This window comes from Nansenia antarctica (genome assembly GCF_963989245.1).
Source record: "Nansenia antarctica genome assembly, chromosome: 6".
NCBI classification, from domain to species: domain Eukaryota; kingdom Metazoa; phylum Chordata; class Actinopteri; order Argentiniformes; family Microstomatidae; genus Nansenia; species Nansenia antarctica.
The window spans coordinates 14,811,740-14,827,580 of record NC_137676.1 but is presented as its reverse complement, the minus strand read 5'-3'; the positions used below and the strand labels follow the sequence as shown (position 1 = coordinate 14,827,580).

General features: G+C 41.7%; 2 protein-coding genes across 2 annotated transcripts; one reads left to right on the top strand and one right to left on the bottom strand.

Annotated features, from left to right (window-relative positions):
* Positions 1 to 4,686: 4,686 nt before the first annotated feature.
* csf1b (colony stimulating factor 1b (macrophage)) lies at positions 4,687 to 9,714 on the top strand (the record flags this gene model as incomplete). The annotated part of the gene is made up of 5 exons (XM_080534235.1): positions 4,687 to 4,728; positions 5,818 to 5,931; positions 6,134 to 6,196; positions 6,310 to 6,480; positions 9,463 to 9,714. 5 exons carry the CDS (start codon positions 4,687 to 4,689, stop codon positions 9,712 to 9,714), a joined length of 642 nt encoding a protein of 213 aa, XP_080390361.1.
* Positions 9,715 to 13,287: 3,573 nt separating this feature from the next.
* On the bottom strand, positions 13,288 to 15,036 carry LOC308159970 (fibromodulin-like; the record flags this gene model as incomplete). Its single annotated transcript, XM_080533807.1, has 2 exons — positions 13,288 to 13,439; positions 14,142 to 15,036. The coding sequence occupies 2 exons, from the start codon at positions 15,034 to 15,036 to the stop codon at positions 13,288 to 13,290; spliced, it is 1,047 nt and encodes a 348-aa protein (XP_080389933.1).
* Between the last annotated feature and the right edge of the window lie 805 nt (positions 15,037 to 15,841).

Here is a 15,841-nt window from a genome sequence, read left to right as displayed (position 1 = left end):
AAGTAACAAATTACAGTTGGTAATATAAAATTAAAGATATTTATTTGGCCATGACAGATTTGAAGTCTTATAGTAATGATAAAAACAGAATTAGAACTAACAAACAAATGCCTCACAAACAAAAGAAACAATGAACACATCCCTAGGAGGGTTTTGCTGCTATCAAATAAAATAGTCAAAGTATAATGGGTGACTATTAAATAAAGCACAAAATAAACACTAAACAAGTACTAATGAATTCACAAAACAAAGATCTCTACAATATCACTAAACAAAGAACACAACTAACAAACTAAACCACCAGCATGGCATTATACAACATGGTGGGAACTGACAGCTGCTGCTGGTTTTCTCTCAGTGTCTTTTGAATCCTGTGGCCTCTGATGATTGGCTGGTGTTCTGATGATTGGCTGATGTGGCCTCTGATGATTGGCTGGTTGATTGGCTGGATGATTTCCCAATTATCAAGGGGGGGTGGATCCCCTGGACTAGGACTCATCTCCTATTTAGGTTTTAAAGAGACACACACAAACACACACAGACACAGACAACCAGAACAGACACTACTACAGACACAAACATATAGACAGACAACCAGGCTACTGAGAGCCGTCACACTTGTCAATTAACATTATGCAACTTTTCAAAGCATTTAAACGTACTGAGTGCGCTGCGGTGCTTGTTACCTTTTTTTATTTTTTTTAAATCATAGCCAGGGCTGAAAGTGGATTGAAGTTCTTGCAGGTAGCCTAATTATACTACAATACAAAGAAGTAGAGTCCGCACACTGCTACAAGACTGCTCCCAGTAGATTCATTTTGATGTTTCAGTCATGCAAGACCTCCAGAAAAGGTATATAGCCTACTATACTATACTATATACTACAGTATATACTATACTATACTACCCCAACCTTCATTGCTTCATATTGTTCTCCTCCCACCCCGATGCCAGCTTCATGCATCCTGAACACACATATCCATTTTGAATGCCTTCATGGTATAGAAATTAGAAACACTTGACAATGTGTATAGAACATTATTTATTGAAACAAAACTTAACAAGTCTCCTTTATGAGTTTGCTCATAACTAAATAAACAAACAAACAAATAAAGATGGAAATGAATGAATGAATGAATGGTCTTTATTGTCATTGATATAGTACAGGTACCAAACAACGAAATTTGGGAGGGGTGGCTCCCCTGGTGCTAGGAAAAAAAAAACTAAAAACAAGAAGGGAAAAGAGCTGGTTTACATAAATAAAGGCTATGTCCACTATCCACTATACTATACTATACAAATAAAACACTGTGCTGTACTCTATGCTATGCTATACCTATTCTAACATTTCCTATTCTCTGAACCTTATGTACCCTAGGGTTGTCATATTGCACATATAGACAGACAACCAGGCAAAATCTGTCAACCTTTCTTAGACATAGTTGTTGCATACAGTAATGGTTTGAGCATTTCTTTTTAAACTTAATGTTAGTTACTTGGCCTATAGAAAACTCTAAATGATAGCATTTTAACATATGTTTAAGTATTCGCATACCTTTCAACATGTTGCCTTTTATCAAGTGACTACTGACCAGTGATAGACACTATGGCCCAATCCCAATTCACCCAATTCATTTTCTTTTTTTTATTGATTCTCTGTTATTCTTATTCATACAACTGCGTGCTGATGCCAATCCTCTACTCCCTGTACACCCATGACTGTGTGGCCACACACAGCACCACCTCAGTGATTCAATTCGGTCGACCGTCTGGCTCAGTACAGCCAGGAGAACAACCGCTTTCTCAACACTGACAAGACCAAGGAGCTGGTGGGGGACTTTTTTAAAGTTCCTTGGCGTTGACCTCACCTGGGACGTGCATACCAAACAGGTGGTGAAAAAGGCAGGCTTTAACCTCAGAAGGTTAAAGAAGTTTGGTATGACATAACATCAACAGTAACAACAAGGCCCCTGTGGGCCTTCTACAGAGGGACTAACGAGAGTATATTGACTGGGTGCAGCACTGCCTGGCATGGCAACTGCACTGCCCTCAACCGCAAAGCGCTACAAAGGGTGGTACGGACAGCCGAGCGCATCACCAGATGTAAGCTTCCCTCCATCCAGGATATATACAACAAACAAAAGGCAAAAAACTGAAGGTGAAAGGTGTCAGTAAAGCCCGGATGATCATCAAAGACCCCAGCCATCCCAACTACAGCCTGTTCGAACCGATGCCATCCAAAAGACGAGGCCTCTTCCGGAGCCGGCCAAGACTCAGAGACTAACAAACAGCTACTTCCCCCAGGCAATCAGGCTCTTGTGCTGCAATGCAATGTCAGGATCCGAAGCCTAAGAATTTTACTCTGTTACACTTGTGTAATGTGATGTAACAAATAAGCTTGAAACTTGAAACTTGATGCATGGCTCTAACACCATCATCAAGTTCGCAGATGACAACACGATGGTAGGCCTGATAAGTAACAATGACAACTGGCGGTGTGGTGTGTTGACAATAACCTTGCCCTCAAAACCAGTAAGACCAAGGAGATCATTGTGGACTTCAGGAAAACTAGGGGCTGCGTACACTCCTCCATCTACATCATTGACATGTGGAGGGTGTTCCCAACTTCCTGGGTTTCCACATCTCCGAGGACCTCTCTTGGACCCTCAACTCCTCTTCTCTGGTCAAAAAGGTGCAGCAGCGCCTATACTTCCTGAGGAGTTTGAAGAAAGCCCAGCTCCCAGGATTCTGGCCAACTTCTACCGCTGCACCATTGAGAGCATCCTGACCAACTGCATCACAGTGTGGTACGGCAAGTGCACTGTGTCCAACCATAACACCATGCAATGGGTGGTGAAAACCGTCTAGCGCATCATCGGCACCCAACTCCCTACCATCGAGTCCCTGCAAGCAGACCGGTGTCGGCGGAGGGCAGCAAGCATCATCAAGGATACCTCGCACCTCGCACATCGTCTGTCTGATCTCCTACCATCTTCATTCAAAAATTCAAAAAGTACAGGATCCTCAGGTCCCTTATCAGCAGGCTCCAGAACACATTGCACATACCTCTTTTTGATATAATTCTATAATAATAACTTTACAGAGATACAAGAAAACAACAAAAACAGTCAGGCAAACAAAAACAACAACAGAACTAGGGGCTGAAGGCCTTGGCAAACAGAGGGCAGTTTTAAAGGCGTCCAAGGTGGGGATTTTGCGGATCACGGCAGGGAGAGAGTTCCAGAGGGTGGGGGCTGACACACTAAAAGCTCTGTCCCAGAAGGTTCGCAGGTTGGTGCAAGCAGGCCTGAGTCTGAAGACAGCAGATTCTGGGGAGAGGCATGTGGGCGGAGGAGGTCGGATAAGTACTGGGGGGCACGGGCATGGAGGGCCTTGTAGGTGAGGAGGATTTTGTAGGAGATGCAGGACTTGACCAGAAGCCAGTGGAGGTGGATGGGTGGGGGTGATGTGCCGCCACGGCTTTGTGTGCGTGAGAACCCTGGCAGCAGAGTTTGGACATATTAGAGCTTGTCCAGGGTTTTATTGAGTACCCCGAACATCTGCATGTTGTTTTGAGAAATTGAGTTATAGTTTCAGGAAACTCCCACAATTGCGGAAAATTGTAATGGCTTGTTGTCAAACAATGTGCTTTCAGTCTGGTTTCATTTTAAGACGGGAAAATAATTTAAACCATAACATGCATCCTACGAATACACATTTTTTAATTTAACCTTTATTTAACCAGGCAAACATGTAAGAACAAATTCTTATTTACAAATGCAGCCTGACCAAAAAACAATGGCTCTTTGGGGGGGGGGGGTATTTATGGGGGTATCCCATAATGGTAGGTACTCCCTCAACCTACGTGTGTGTGTGTGTGTGTGTGTGTGTGTGTGTGTGTGTGTGTGTGTGTGTGTGTGTGTGTGTGTGTGTGTGTGTGTGTGTGTGTGTGTGTGTGTATACTACACCCTGTGGGCCGCTTTCTTTTCTTTCTTTTTTTTTTTCTGAGTGGGGCAGTCCCACTCATATTTTTCATTTTTTTTATTTGACAGATACAGTGAAGATTTAGACAGGAAGGATGGGTGAGAGAGAGAGGAGGGATGACATGCAGGATATGTCCCCGGCCGGAATCGAGCCGGGGACCCTGCGGTTACATGGTCAACGCTTAACCCGCTACGCCACCTAAGTGGGTCACTTTCTGAACTGGGTGACATGTGACTTTAGGTAGGGGTCTGTTGCCTGATTGGTCACCCTGACAATAATCCTGATTTTGGGTATAGAGGGGGAATAGTAGCTATTCCCACATTCTCTTCGTCTTCTTGTCTTGAAGCTTTTTAAAAGACAGAATCTCTCTTTCTCTAGGCCAGTGTTTGCCATAGGTCAGCTGGTCATTGTTTCCTGTGGACCATGCAAGAAGGAGGCAGGTCTTGAAATAGCCTGTCAGCTAAAACAGGCAGTCCTTCTGTGAGCTTAGAGGGAAGCATAACCACACTACTCAATACTTGGGGGGATCTACAGCTACGGTTACATCGATGAATGTCAGTTTTGCTATAGTACACACAGTTTTTTTCCGAAAGATTATCAGGGGAGTAATTCTGAGATAAAGAACAGGATAAGCATCTCACTCACTGCTTCAATGCTTCTGACAGAGGAGCCTGGTCTTCTCTATTGTCAAAGGTGAGCCAGATGACCATCCTCGTGCCAACCCACATTCAGTGCAAAACCAAGGTAGGGGAAATATTTGCATTGTAACTCTCCTCTAATCCATTCTATTCACTCTCATGAATGAAAATATGTTGAAAAAAAGGCCTTTTTCTGGTATTCAGTTTCGTTGGTGTATACAAATTGAAATGTTATCATGGTAAGATAATGGTAGATAATGGTGACATAATCATAATGGAAACAAATGGTTTTGCTGTGGTGGATGAACTCCATATGACTATATCATGTAACACCTTTGTGTGTGCTCATTGATAGTTGTATTAGATTATATAAAACTTGATTATCTATGATCATAATTCATTAAATTGATGTTATGTCAGCCACAAGTCACCAACTGAAAATTACTAGATTTCTAACATTTGTCATTTTTAGGTCACAAATGCATATTCCACATTGAAAGGGAAATTAACATTGTAATTTACACTTAATTTCGATTTGTGGTGACCTCATAATCCTTTTTTTTTTTTTTTTAATCTGTGGATTTTAGACACCAATAAATACAGTGACAACTCTTCAAAATGATGTGGTTTTGGTTGTGGCATCATTAACTGAGGTGACGAACCAGATAAAAATGTAATTAAGAACTGTGTTTAAATAGAAAAACAACATGTCTTCCCCAAAATGGGAAACAACATTTTTCATCAAATTTCTTAATGAGGAACAGAAGGAATAACCAACACAACATATTTTGTATCTTGTGGGATTCAAAGAACAGTTCGTTATGTCAGTGAACTATTGAGAATCAAATCACAAAATACTTACAGTATGTTTTCCATTTTAGTTATAGTGAAAAATTGCTTCTCTCAAACAATAATCTTACATCTTATACTTTGCTAACAACAAATTATGTTTAACTAATTTCAACAATTAGTCAAAGTTGCAATAATAATCTCAAACATGGCTCTCATAGAAACCAAGCTTCCCAACATCTGTTCCAAAGATCTCATGCATGTTTTAGATAATCACAATCATGTTTTACTGTCAAGTTAACTGATTGAGATACAGTATGATGTATTTAGGATGTAGTCTAGTGGAATCTCTGGAGGCTGAAGTTGAACTAAAAGATGGTTTTATCTATAGTTTCATCTATTCCAGGTGAAGTGTCTGTATGTGATTGTCCTCTTGAGCTTGCCACTAACCATGGGGGACGTCCCTGGTCCATGTAGACACTCTATCACAGGGGACCACCTGCTGACTGTAAGACACCTGGTAAGTAGTGATAGACTAACATTAATTATCTCAAAATAAGGCTATGGAATATCCAACATCTTACTGTCACCCACACCAAATATCAACATTACATTAATGATGATGATGACATGAGAATTTTAGTCATTGCTATCTGACGATGCAATGAGCAAACAGCACAATGGTTTAGTCTCTGCATTAATTTTCTTCATGATTCTCACAGACAGATAACCAGTTGCAGGGTGGATGCTCAATAACCTACACTTTTATTGAACGGAGACGTTTGGTATGGTAACTTTTATTGTGAAATATGATTGCTTCTCATAACATTAGATATAATTGTTCTCCCTTGGAATTCTAATTCATTCACCTGGGTGTTCTGATTACACTGCTGTACAGAGTAAATGCTGTTATGTGAAAGCTGCCCTACCCAGGATCTTGGAGCTCCTGGACTCCCACTTCAAATTCACCTGGGGCTCAGTCAACCACGGTTATGTCCAGTCTCTGAAGGCTCTTATACACAACATCTACTCACAGCGATGTGTTCCACAGATCAATGAAGAGCTTGAGGTGAGTCAGTGGTGATCTTGAGATGATGGTGCTTGTGGAGGAAATCCCTCCTTACGTTTGAGTGCTTTTGGCTAGTCACAATCTAGCATACTACATTATTTAGGGTTAGGGTTACGGTTAGGTAACCCATCTGTAACCCAAGTAACCAAAAAGCTTAATTCAGAGCTCATTTTATTATGCCAAGTTGACTGAAACTTTTCAATACACCGAAATGATATGCACAGAGAGATACTGTACACATGACTCAGAGCACAGACAAATTCAAAGATCTCCTCTGTAGGCAGCCGTTTTATTCCCCAAATCACCTTGTTGTTCGATGCCACTGCCACATTTTGTGAGAAAAGCGCTATACAAATAAAACTTGATTTGATTTGATTTGATTCTTCTTTTCATTTCTCTGAAGGTTATATGACAGTATCTTGTTTCTTTACACAGACCTTTGCATTTTTGTTGAACACTGCAAGGTCTTCTGAGCTGCAGGGGTTAGGTAGTAGAGGGCAGACAAGGCAGTGCTCCATAGTGTGGTCTGCTCCTCCACGTTCACAGGTGGTTGGGCCAGTCTTGTAGCCCCGTCTAACCAGAGCAGCCCTGGGCCGTCCTGTTCTGGGGCGGCTGAGTGTTTTCCACTGAGCCCATGGTGCTTTCTGGGCCAGGGGGAAGGGCTTCAGTGGGGGGTATTCCCATGGCAGTTGGAGTTGATTTGATTAATAATCACATTTCCCCTCTTTGAGACTTACTAGTCTCGTAACATGAACTATGTCAAGTTGTGTTCAAACCCTTCAATGGGGAGTACTCCCAACAGACAATACATGATCTCCTTTGAATGACTAAAGGTACTTCTATATAAATATAGAATGTCTATATAAGACACACAAAAATATAAGTAAGTAATTTGATTGTCACACAAAATATAAGTAGTCAACACAATTACAGGCAGGGGCGAAAAACATGTCTTTCTAACATTTCGACTGTTTGCCAGGAATATTCCCTTCCCTTCCTCTTTACCATCCAGCCAATCCTGAGCAACCACATTTTTAAAAAAATCTTTCACAAGATCCTGCATCATTTGACCAAATTTCCCTTATGCGTCCCTTATGTGTTCAAGGGCTGTAATCACTATTGGCAGTAAAATCAGGTATTAATGTGTAACAGCTTCACCTGTCAAATTTGACAAATTGCATAACCCACCCTTGTTTCGCTAAAAGTCGAGTGCCATTTCATGTTTTAATACGGTTAACCTATGACTCCTTCAATGGTAGGATTCATTACTAGTACATTTGGCCATTGCTCTCTTCCTTCGACCTCAATGAGTGTGACTATGCTCTAATCATTGTTGCATTGTCACATCGTCATAGGGAAGTCTAAATATTGCAATAGCAACACCCAGTTCATCCATGAGGTAAATATAAGTATGCGTTATAGCATGTCTTACAGACATCTCTGTCTGGATGTCAGCCCACCACCTCAAGCTCAACCTTGACTGAGCTGCTCTTCCTCCTAGGGAAAGCATGCCCTCTGCAAGACTTCTCCATCACAGTAGAGAACTCTTCTGTGACCTCCTCCCAGACAGACACCTGAGGTGTTCCTCGACAACCACTTGTGCTTGTACAAAATCCTGTGCGGCGAACATCACAGCGATAGCATACTCCTGTAGATTCTTCCTCTACAACATCAGGGGGATATGCCTATTCCTCACCACTGCTATGCAGATGATAAGAGAGAGATCTTTCTCTCTTTCCCCCCTTCTGACTCACAGGTGGCAACATGTGTTTCTGTGTGTCTTACAGACATTTCTGTCTGGATGTCAGCCCACCGCCTCAAGCTCAACCTTAATAAGACTGAGCTGCTCTTCCTCCTATGGAAAGCATGCCCTCTACAAGACCTCTCCCCAGACAGCCAAGAATCCGAGGTGTTCCTCGACAACCACTTATCTTGTGCGGTGAACATCACAGTGAAAGCACACTCCTGTAAATTCTTCCTCTGCAACAACAGGAGTTCAGGAGCATTCCTTCCTCACTAGAGAAGCAGCATAACTCTTAGTCCAGACACTTGTGATCTCCCGCCTTGACTACTGCAACACACTCCTGGCCGGGCTCCCCACCTCCACCATCAAACCTCTGCAGCTCATCCATCATACTGCCGCATGTTCATCCATCATGCTGGTGTTAAATTCCCCCCCCAAATTCTCCCATGTCACCCCCCTTTCTACTATTATTTTTTATTTTATTTTTTTAAGTAATAGCATATGCCTATGACCAGATAGATGATTTACTTACTTAGATACATTTATTTGCTTTAGTTACAGGCGTCTTCTAAATGTAAAAATGTAAATGCAATGGAAAATCTCTTTCTCTCACGCTTTTTTTATTTTTATTTTTATTTTTACTTGGTAGGGACCTGGGAAGGGGCTCCTCCCTCCAAACTCCTCCCCTTAGATACTGGCAAATCAGACCTAAGTCGGTCCTCCAGTATCTAGAAATCTCAGCGCTTTAAAGCACCCCTAAATTGAACACAACATTCATGTGTTTGAACAGCACAGCAAGCACGCACAAATGCAAAGACCATGTGACTTAGACCCCTGTATTAGTTCTCAGCCCATACAACGGATCTATACAGAGTCATATTATTAATTGAATGTATGAATATAGCATTAATAATCAGTTGATCAATTATCACAATCTTCCACATCCTCTGAGTCTCTGGGTATAACATGCTTCTATTGATGTTTAGAAGATTCAAGGAACTCATTAGCAAGGTCATGGCCTGTGTAGTATTATGTTTGGTGGGATCAAGCAATCATCAAATGCAAACAAAATGCAAACAATTATAATGATTATAATCCTGTTCAATGTCAGTCAATTGTAGGACACATAATTCAGGTAAAAAACAATACAATGTACTATTTGTGAAATGTCACACAGTATTAATTGGCCATTTATGCCAAATTAACTCGAACAACCTCTCTCTAAACCTGTTGCGCAGAATGACCCTGTCCGCTTTGAGAAGGCATTCAGAAGTTCCCCATCTGAGGCGTTAGGGAGAGCCCAGGAGGTCTTGGCAGTGTACTTGGAGCTGGTGACGACCAATGATACACCAGTAGACTGGAATTGCCAGAGGGAGTACGCTGAAGCCCTAGAAATCCTCACTGAGCCTCCCAGAGAACTGTCCATAGAACTACACACGGAACTATTCACAAAGCTATCTACAGAACTGCCCTTTACAACAGGTGGGTAACTCCTTGCAACAAAGTGATTAAGAGAACAGAGAGGTTTGGTGCTTTGGTGCTCCTTTCAATAGACCCTAGTGAAACTATGTTGTAGTAGTTATTTTTGTTGGTACATTACCATTTAGTGTCTAAGCAAATACCAATGTGCAAAATAGATATACATAGATCAAGGAAAGTTCCCTGGTGAGAGCATGAAACAGAAAATAACTTATTATGTATGGACAGTGAACATAATGTTATGAAATGTCTCTTCCACAGTCAGAGCCATTAGGAAATCAGCGGTAGCATCTCAAGCCTCTCAGACTATCTCAAATGGAGACCTCTATAAGTTTGGCTTCATAGTAGCTTCAGTCTGTGGAGCATTGCTGTTCATGTTCACTATCTACTACTGCCTGGTCACACAAAAGGTAAAGCATACAGTTACGTAAGTTGAAGTTACCAAACAACAGCCAAAACATCTGCTATCAAGGCAGATCACCAGGCATTCACACTGACTACAAGAGAACATTTGTTGATCAGTTAATGACTTCATAGCATAACAGTGTTTTGTTTGTTTGTTTTTCTTTGAACAGAAAACCCATGAAACTCATAAACTCAAGGTATGTTAACACAATGTACCTTGAATAAACAAAACAGACTGAATTGATGGCAACCCATAGGTTAGCCTTGTAATAATCATGTCCTCAAATGTTTTACTATGCAGGTTACATACAGATGTACAGGACATTCAGATGAATGTGCAGTAAAGTGAGTTAATCTGTCTGTCTGTCTGCCTGCCTGTCTGTCTGTCTGTCTGTCTGTCTGCCTGCCTGCCTGCCTGTCTGTCTGTCTGTCTGTCTGCCTGCCTGCCTGCCTGCCTGCCTGCCTGCCTGCCTGCCTGCCTGCCTGCCTGCCTGTCTGTCTGTCTGTCTGTCTGTCTATTTATCTATCTATCTATCTATCTATCTATCTTTCTCTGTCTGTCTGTCTGTCTGTCTGTCTGTCTGTCTATCTATCTATTTATCTATCTGTCTATCCACCCCTGCAGTTTTCACCTATACTGAACATTCCTCTTTTCTCCTCAAAGACAATAAGAGACATGCGCCAGACAGAGCACATCTGGAGATGGGATTTCAACCACAGTCACTTCTCTATATCCACTTCTCTTTATCTACACATGCAGGATATGAGTATCTGATATAACATCCCATGGACTGTTCGTCGTATCTTTATCTCTTGTCTTATTCTGGCCTGTGGTCACCACAAGCACAATCAAATTAATTTCACTGGACAATATCTTTTGGAGATTGCTATTCAAGGAGCATATAATATTTGGATAATCTACATTGTATATTGTGTGTATATATCATGTACATATATAACAATGTATTTTACTTGAATAAAAATATATATTTTCTGTTTGTAATGTATACAATGTTTACCCACAAATCATAATCTTGTTTCGATTCAATGAAACAAAAGTTTACTAAAGTTCCATGGCTGATTCATGAATCCAACAGTTGTCATTACAGTAATATCACTGGTAATGACTTCATAGGTTTCTGGGCTGCATTCCAGTAAGTGGTAATTTAACAGGTAATTTCTTAGGTAATCAAATTTAGTCTGATCAAAAATCAACTGATTGTCATGTTGATCAGTGAACAGTGAATATCCTTATCTGTTGGTATTGGCCTTGACATGGGAAAATGATCCAGTTGACTGTGCTATGGCCCCACATAAGGAACGCAACAATTAATAATGTTATTGGCCTCCAGGCAATTTGAGTGTAGGACCCCTGCCAAAAGAAAAGGTCGGCATATTGTTACCTATAGAGGGCTACCAGGTTAATTACCCATCACTAATTACAGGAATAACATACTCCATATATTTTGGATAATGATACACTCCTTTAAACTGGTTAGGGACATGACATTGATGGCCCAATAACTCTGCAGACTGATAATGGAAGATGATATGCTTACTGAACGCGTTATTATTTTTGGCGGTCACAGTCATTACTACTGGTCCAAACCTCCACTTATTTGGTTCACGTGGCTGTTCAAAACAACGATTTGAGCTTCCTTAGATCTTTGAAAACATCGTCCAAGGCAGGAAATGTTTTGTAACATTATTTAATGTGTAACACTGAAGGGTCAGTGTAGTGTTTTATTGGTAAGTATGTCTCCTTTGGAGGCAATAAGATGATTTATGACTCAAGGTGGCAATGCTGCTGCCCCGCTGACTCTGGCTCTCTTTTTTATGTTTTTTGTGAGAAGTAAAGTATATAAAAGAGTATGTGGTGTGATGTAGTTGTCAGTGATCTCTCCGATCTTACTCCTTTACGAGAGAGGGAAAGTATTGACATAATTCGATAGAGCCGTTGTCTGTTAAGGATTAGAGGCAGCTGTTAAAGATGAAAGTGTGACAGTGTCCCAATGATTTAGTTCAAATATTTGGAAATAGCTGAGAACTATCTGGAGAAGTGTATGTGTGTGTGTGTGTGTGTGTGTGTGTGTGTGTGTGTGTGTGTGTGTGTGTGTGTGTGTGTGTGTGTGTGTGTGTGTGTGTGCGTGCGTGCGTGCGTGCGTGCGCGCGCGTGTGTGTGCGTGCGTGTGTGTGCGTGCGTGCGTGCGTGCTTGAAGGTGAAACAGAAAGGGAAAATGGAGAAGAAGAACACACCATGGTATTAATTTGGAATTCTGCAAACAATAACCAATAACATTTAATTAAAATAAAATGAAGCAATGTATTAATGACAATGTTTTCAAATGAGTAAAGATGCGCTCAGATCTAAACATCATTGACGTTAACTACTCTATCATTTATTCATTATTTGCTACTGCTGAGACACACCATACCCACGCTAGTCAGTATTGTATTAATGTAGTTGTAGTGCCACCTTTCTCCACATGAGGGAAGCAAAGTCATTCAAATCTCCCATTGGCATCACTATCAATGTTTTAGTTACACACGTGACAGGTAAGGATTTAGCCATGAGCGAGACAAAGGACAGAACTGATCAAGACGAAGTTGAAGAGATCATCAGAATATGTAAAATTGTCCATCTTCTAGCACCAGTCAAATGTATTTGTTGTAAGTCACTTTGGACAAAGGTGTCTGCTAAGTGCCAAAAATGTAAATGTAATTCAAATGTTAGTCCTGGGCAATGCATATACATTCAGTACACGCACAAACGCTTCAATCATCTGGTAATTTCACATTGTTTATGCCAAGGAACAGATAAGAGCAAGCAATAGATCATTATGATTAACTATTGTATTCAACATTGTCCAAAGTTACCATGATATCAATACAAAGTTACTATCATATCAATACAATTATGCCTGAGAGGAGTCAGTGAGCCGTCATGAGACATTAGCTAGGTGGGGAAAACACATCAATGTTACACCAGATATATGCAGGTGGGGCTACAAGTCGATGAGGCACCGGATAGGTGGGGCCTCACATCGATGAGACAAAGGAGCCTCGTGATTGGTGGAGTTCACATCGATGAGACAAAGGAGCCTCATGATTGGTGGAGTTCACATCGATGAGGTGCAAGGATTGGAGGGCCCCGCGTCAATGGAGGAGGCGGGGCGGGGCTACACATCGATAGAGGAGGCGAGGCGGAGACAGTAGGCCGCTTCAGCAGGAACATCATTGGCACTGATCTCGTTGGCGTCCAGGCGCAGCACCCTCAGCTGAGAGTAGTTCATCATGTCCACCACACCACAGAAACTGCCCAGCGAGAACTCTGACAGGAGGAGGAGGAGAGGGAGAGGATACCGTTTTTGGAGACAGTTTACATTAGGTTGCACCTACCTGTGTGGAGTAACTCAGCAAATACTCTAGGATCAACATTGTATTATCATGATGTTACATACATAGTTACATACATCAGCATAGAACATAATTTGTAATTGAATAGCAATCGAGTTAAGTGTTTTACCACTCAACTCTCTCTCTCTCTCTCTCTCTCTCTCTCTCTCTCTCTCTCTCTCTCTCTCTCTCTCTCTCTCTCTCTCTCTCTCTCTCTCTCTCTCTCTCTCTCTCTCTCTCTCTCTCTCTCTCTCTCTATATATATATATATATATATATATGGTATATAGTAACATAATAACCTTTATTTTTTTATATATAGTAATTGATGTGTTTACTACACAGGTGTAAGAGTGTTGGTTTAGGGGTTTCCTCTCGGATCCTGTTAGTGTGTGAGTTATGTATCTTTATCTAGCAGATACAAATACAACATATCACACAGTCAGTAATACTGATCAAATATCATAGCTTGAGGGAATTCTTCAAACTATTCTCCAAACACGTATGTGGATGACTATCAGACTCGAGATTTCACTAGACTATCACATTAAACTACTGTACCATTATATAAGGCATCACAGAGAAAGCAAAGGCTCTGTGATCAGAAATATAAACAGCTAAAGGGACACTGCCATACCTTTGATCCGATTAGCCTGTAGGTAGAGGTATTCCAGTCTTCTGCTGACTATGGGGATCTTCTCCAGTTTGTTGTGCGAGAGGTCCAACTCCACCAAATGACTGACGTTGAATGCATTCTTGGGGATTCCTCCATCCGTCAACTTGTTATGGGCCAGCCTGACAAAATGCAGCTCGGGATACATTGTGAAGAAGTCCTCTGGTACACTCTCTATGTCGTTAAACTCCAGGTAGATCTGATGCAAGTTCTTAGGCAGGTTCCCAGGAATCTTCTTGAGTTTGTTTTTCCTTATGTCCAGTAAGGTCAAAGACTTGAGTCCGTTCAAAGCCTTTCCTACCTCCTCGATGGCATTTCCATGCATCATGAGGTAGGTGAGGTTAGTCATACCCTCAAACGAGTCGGTCTGGATCTTGGAGATCTTGTTGTGGCTGAGCCGCATATCCCTGATGGAACTGGGCAGGTTCTGGGGCACGCGTGTCAGTTCATTGCGGTCCAGGTAGAGCCGGTCCAGGTTTTTGAGCTTGCTGAAGACGTTTTTGCCGATCTTGTCTGAGTTGAGCTGGTTCTGGTGCAGCATGACCCAGACAAGGCTGGTGGCGTTGTCAAACACCCCGTCCGGAATGCCCTTGATGTGGTTCCTCTGCAGGTAGACGTACTTCATGCGGGAGGGGACGTAGGGCACATGCTGGAGGCTGCGGCTGTGGCAGTACATAGCCATGGGGTAATTTGCGGGGCAGTCACACTCCAGGGGGCAGTCCTCACCCACACGGTCGGTCCACAAGGTCGCAGGGTAGCGTCGGCGGCCTCGGAGGTAGGAGAGCCAGTGGACAGGATTGTGCTGAGTAAAGGTCAAGTCCACCAGTCCAGCCATGATCAGGAGCACCACGGTCCGCATAGTCACACAGCAGGAGACTGGATATCCTCAGGGAATGGAAACTGTAGTGGTTTTAGTTCTTAGATTAAAACAACAAAACTGTAATTTTACAAATGTATTCATGCATGTTTATCCACTAGACAATGAATTAAGAAAGTATATTAAAATAGAATGAAACAAACAAACATTAACTGTGCCGTAACATACAAGCCTGTTGTTTGTCTCTGCTGTGTCCCTCTCAGACTGAGCACCAGAGGAGGTTTAACATGGTGTAAATACCTCTCTCTCCCAAGATGCAGCCCCAGCTACCCTGTTTCCTTAGAAAACACATTTTCCACAAGGCATGTAATGCCTCTGCACTGCAACAATATCACCTCCAGTCATGTCAAAATCAATCCCATCTGGGAGTCAGCATGAACATCTGCTTTTTAACAACCTTTTTTTGTGTGGTACCTTATCATTAACTCAGCTACGAGGGGGGAAACCTTGTTGTTTCTTGTTGGGGTCTGTACCTGGTTAGGAATGGGGAGATGAGGGTATGGAGCTATGTCGTGTACTTGCCTCTGCATGTTGTACATGATTGGATAATGCCATCCTTGTGTGTACTTTTTAAAGTTTTGAGTTAAATATATATATTTTTATTATAAAGTCATTATTATTCAGCATACTATACAGATAAATAGTTAATGTATATGTATATAAATAGTAAACTTGTTCATCTAAACCTATGGAAGTGTAACCTGTAGACCTTTTTATACATTCCTCTTTGCTCTTGTTCTTTGAAGATCTTATTGTTCTTTCTGTATATCATCCTTTTTACTTACTT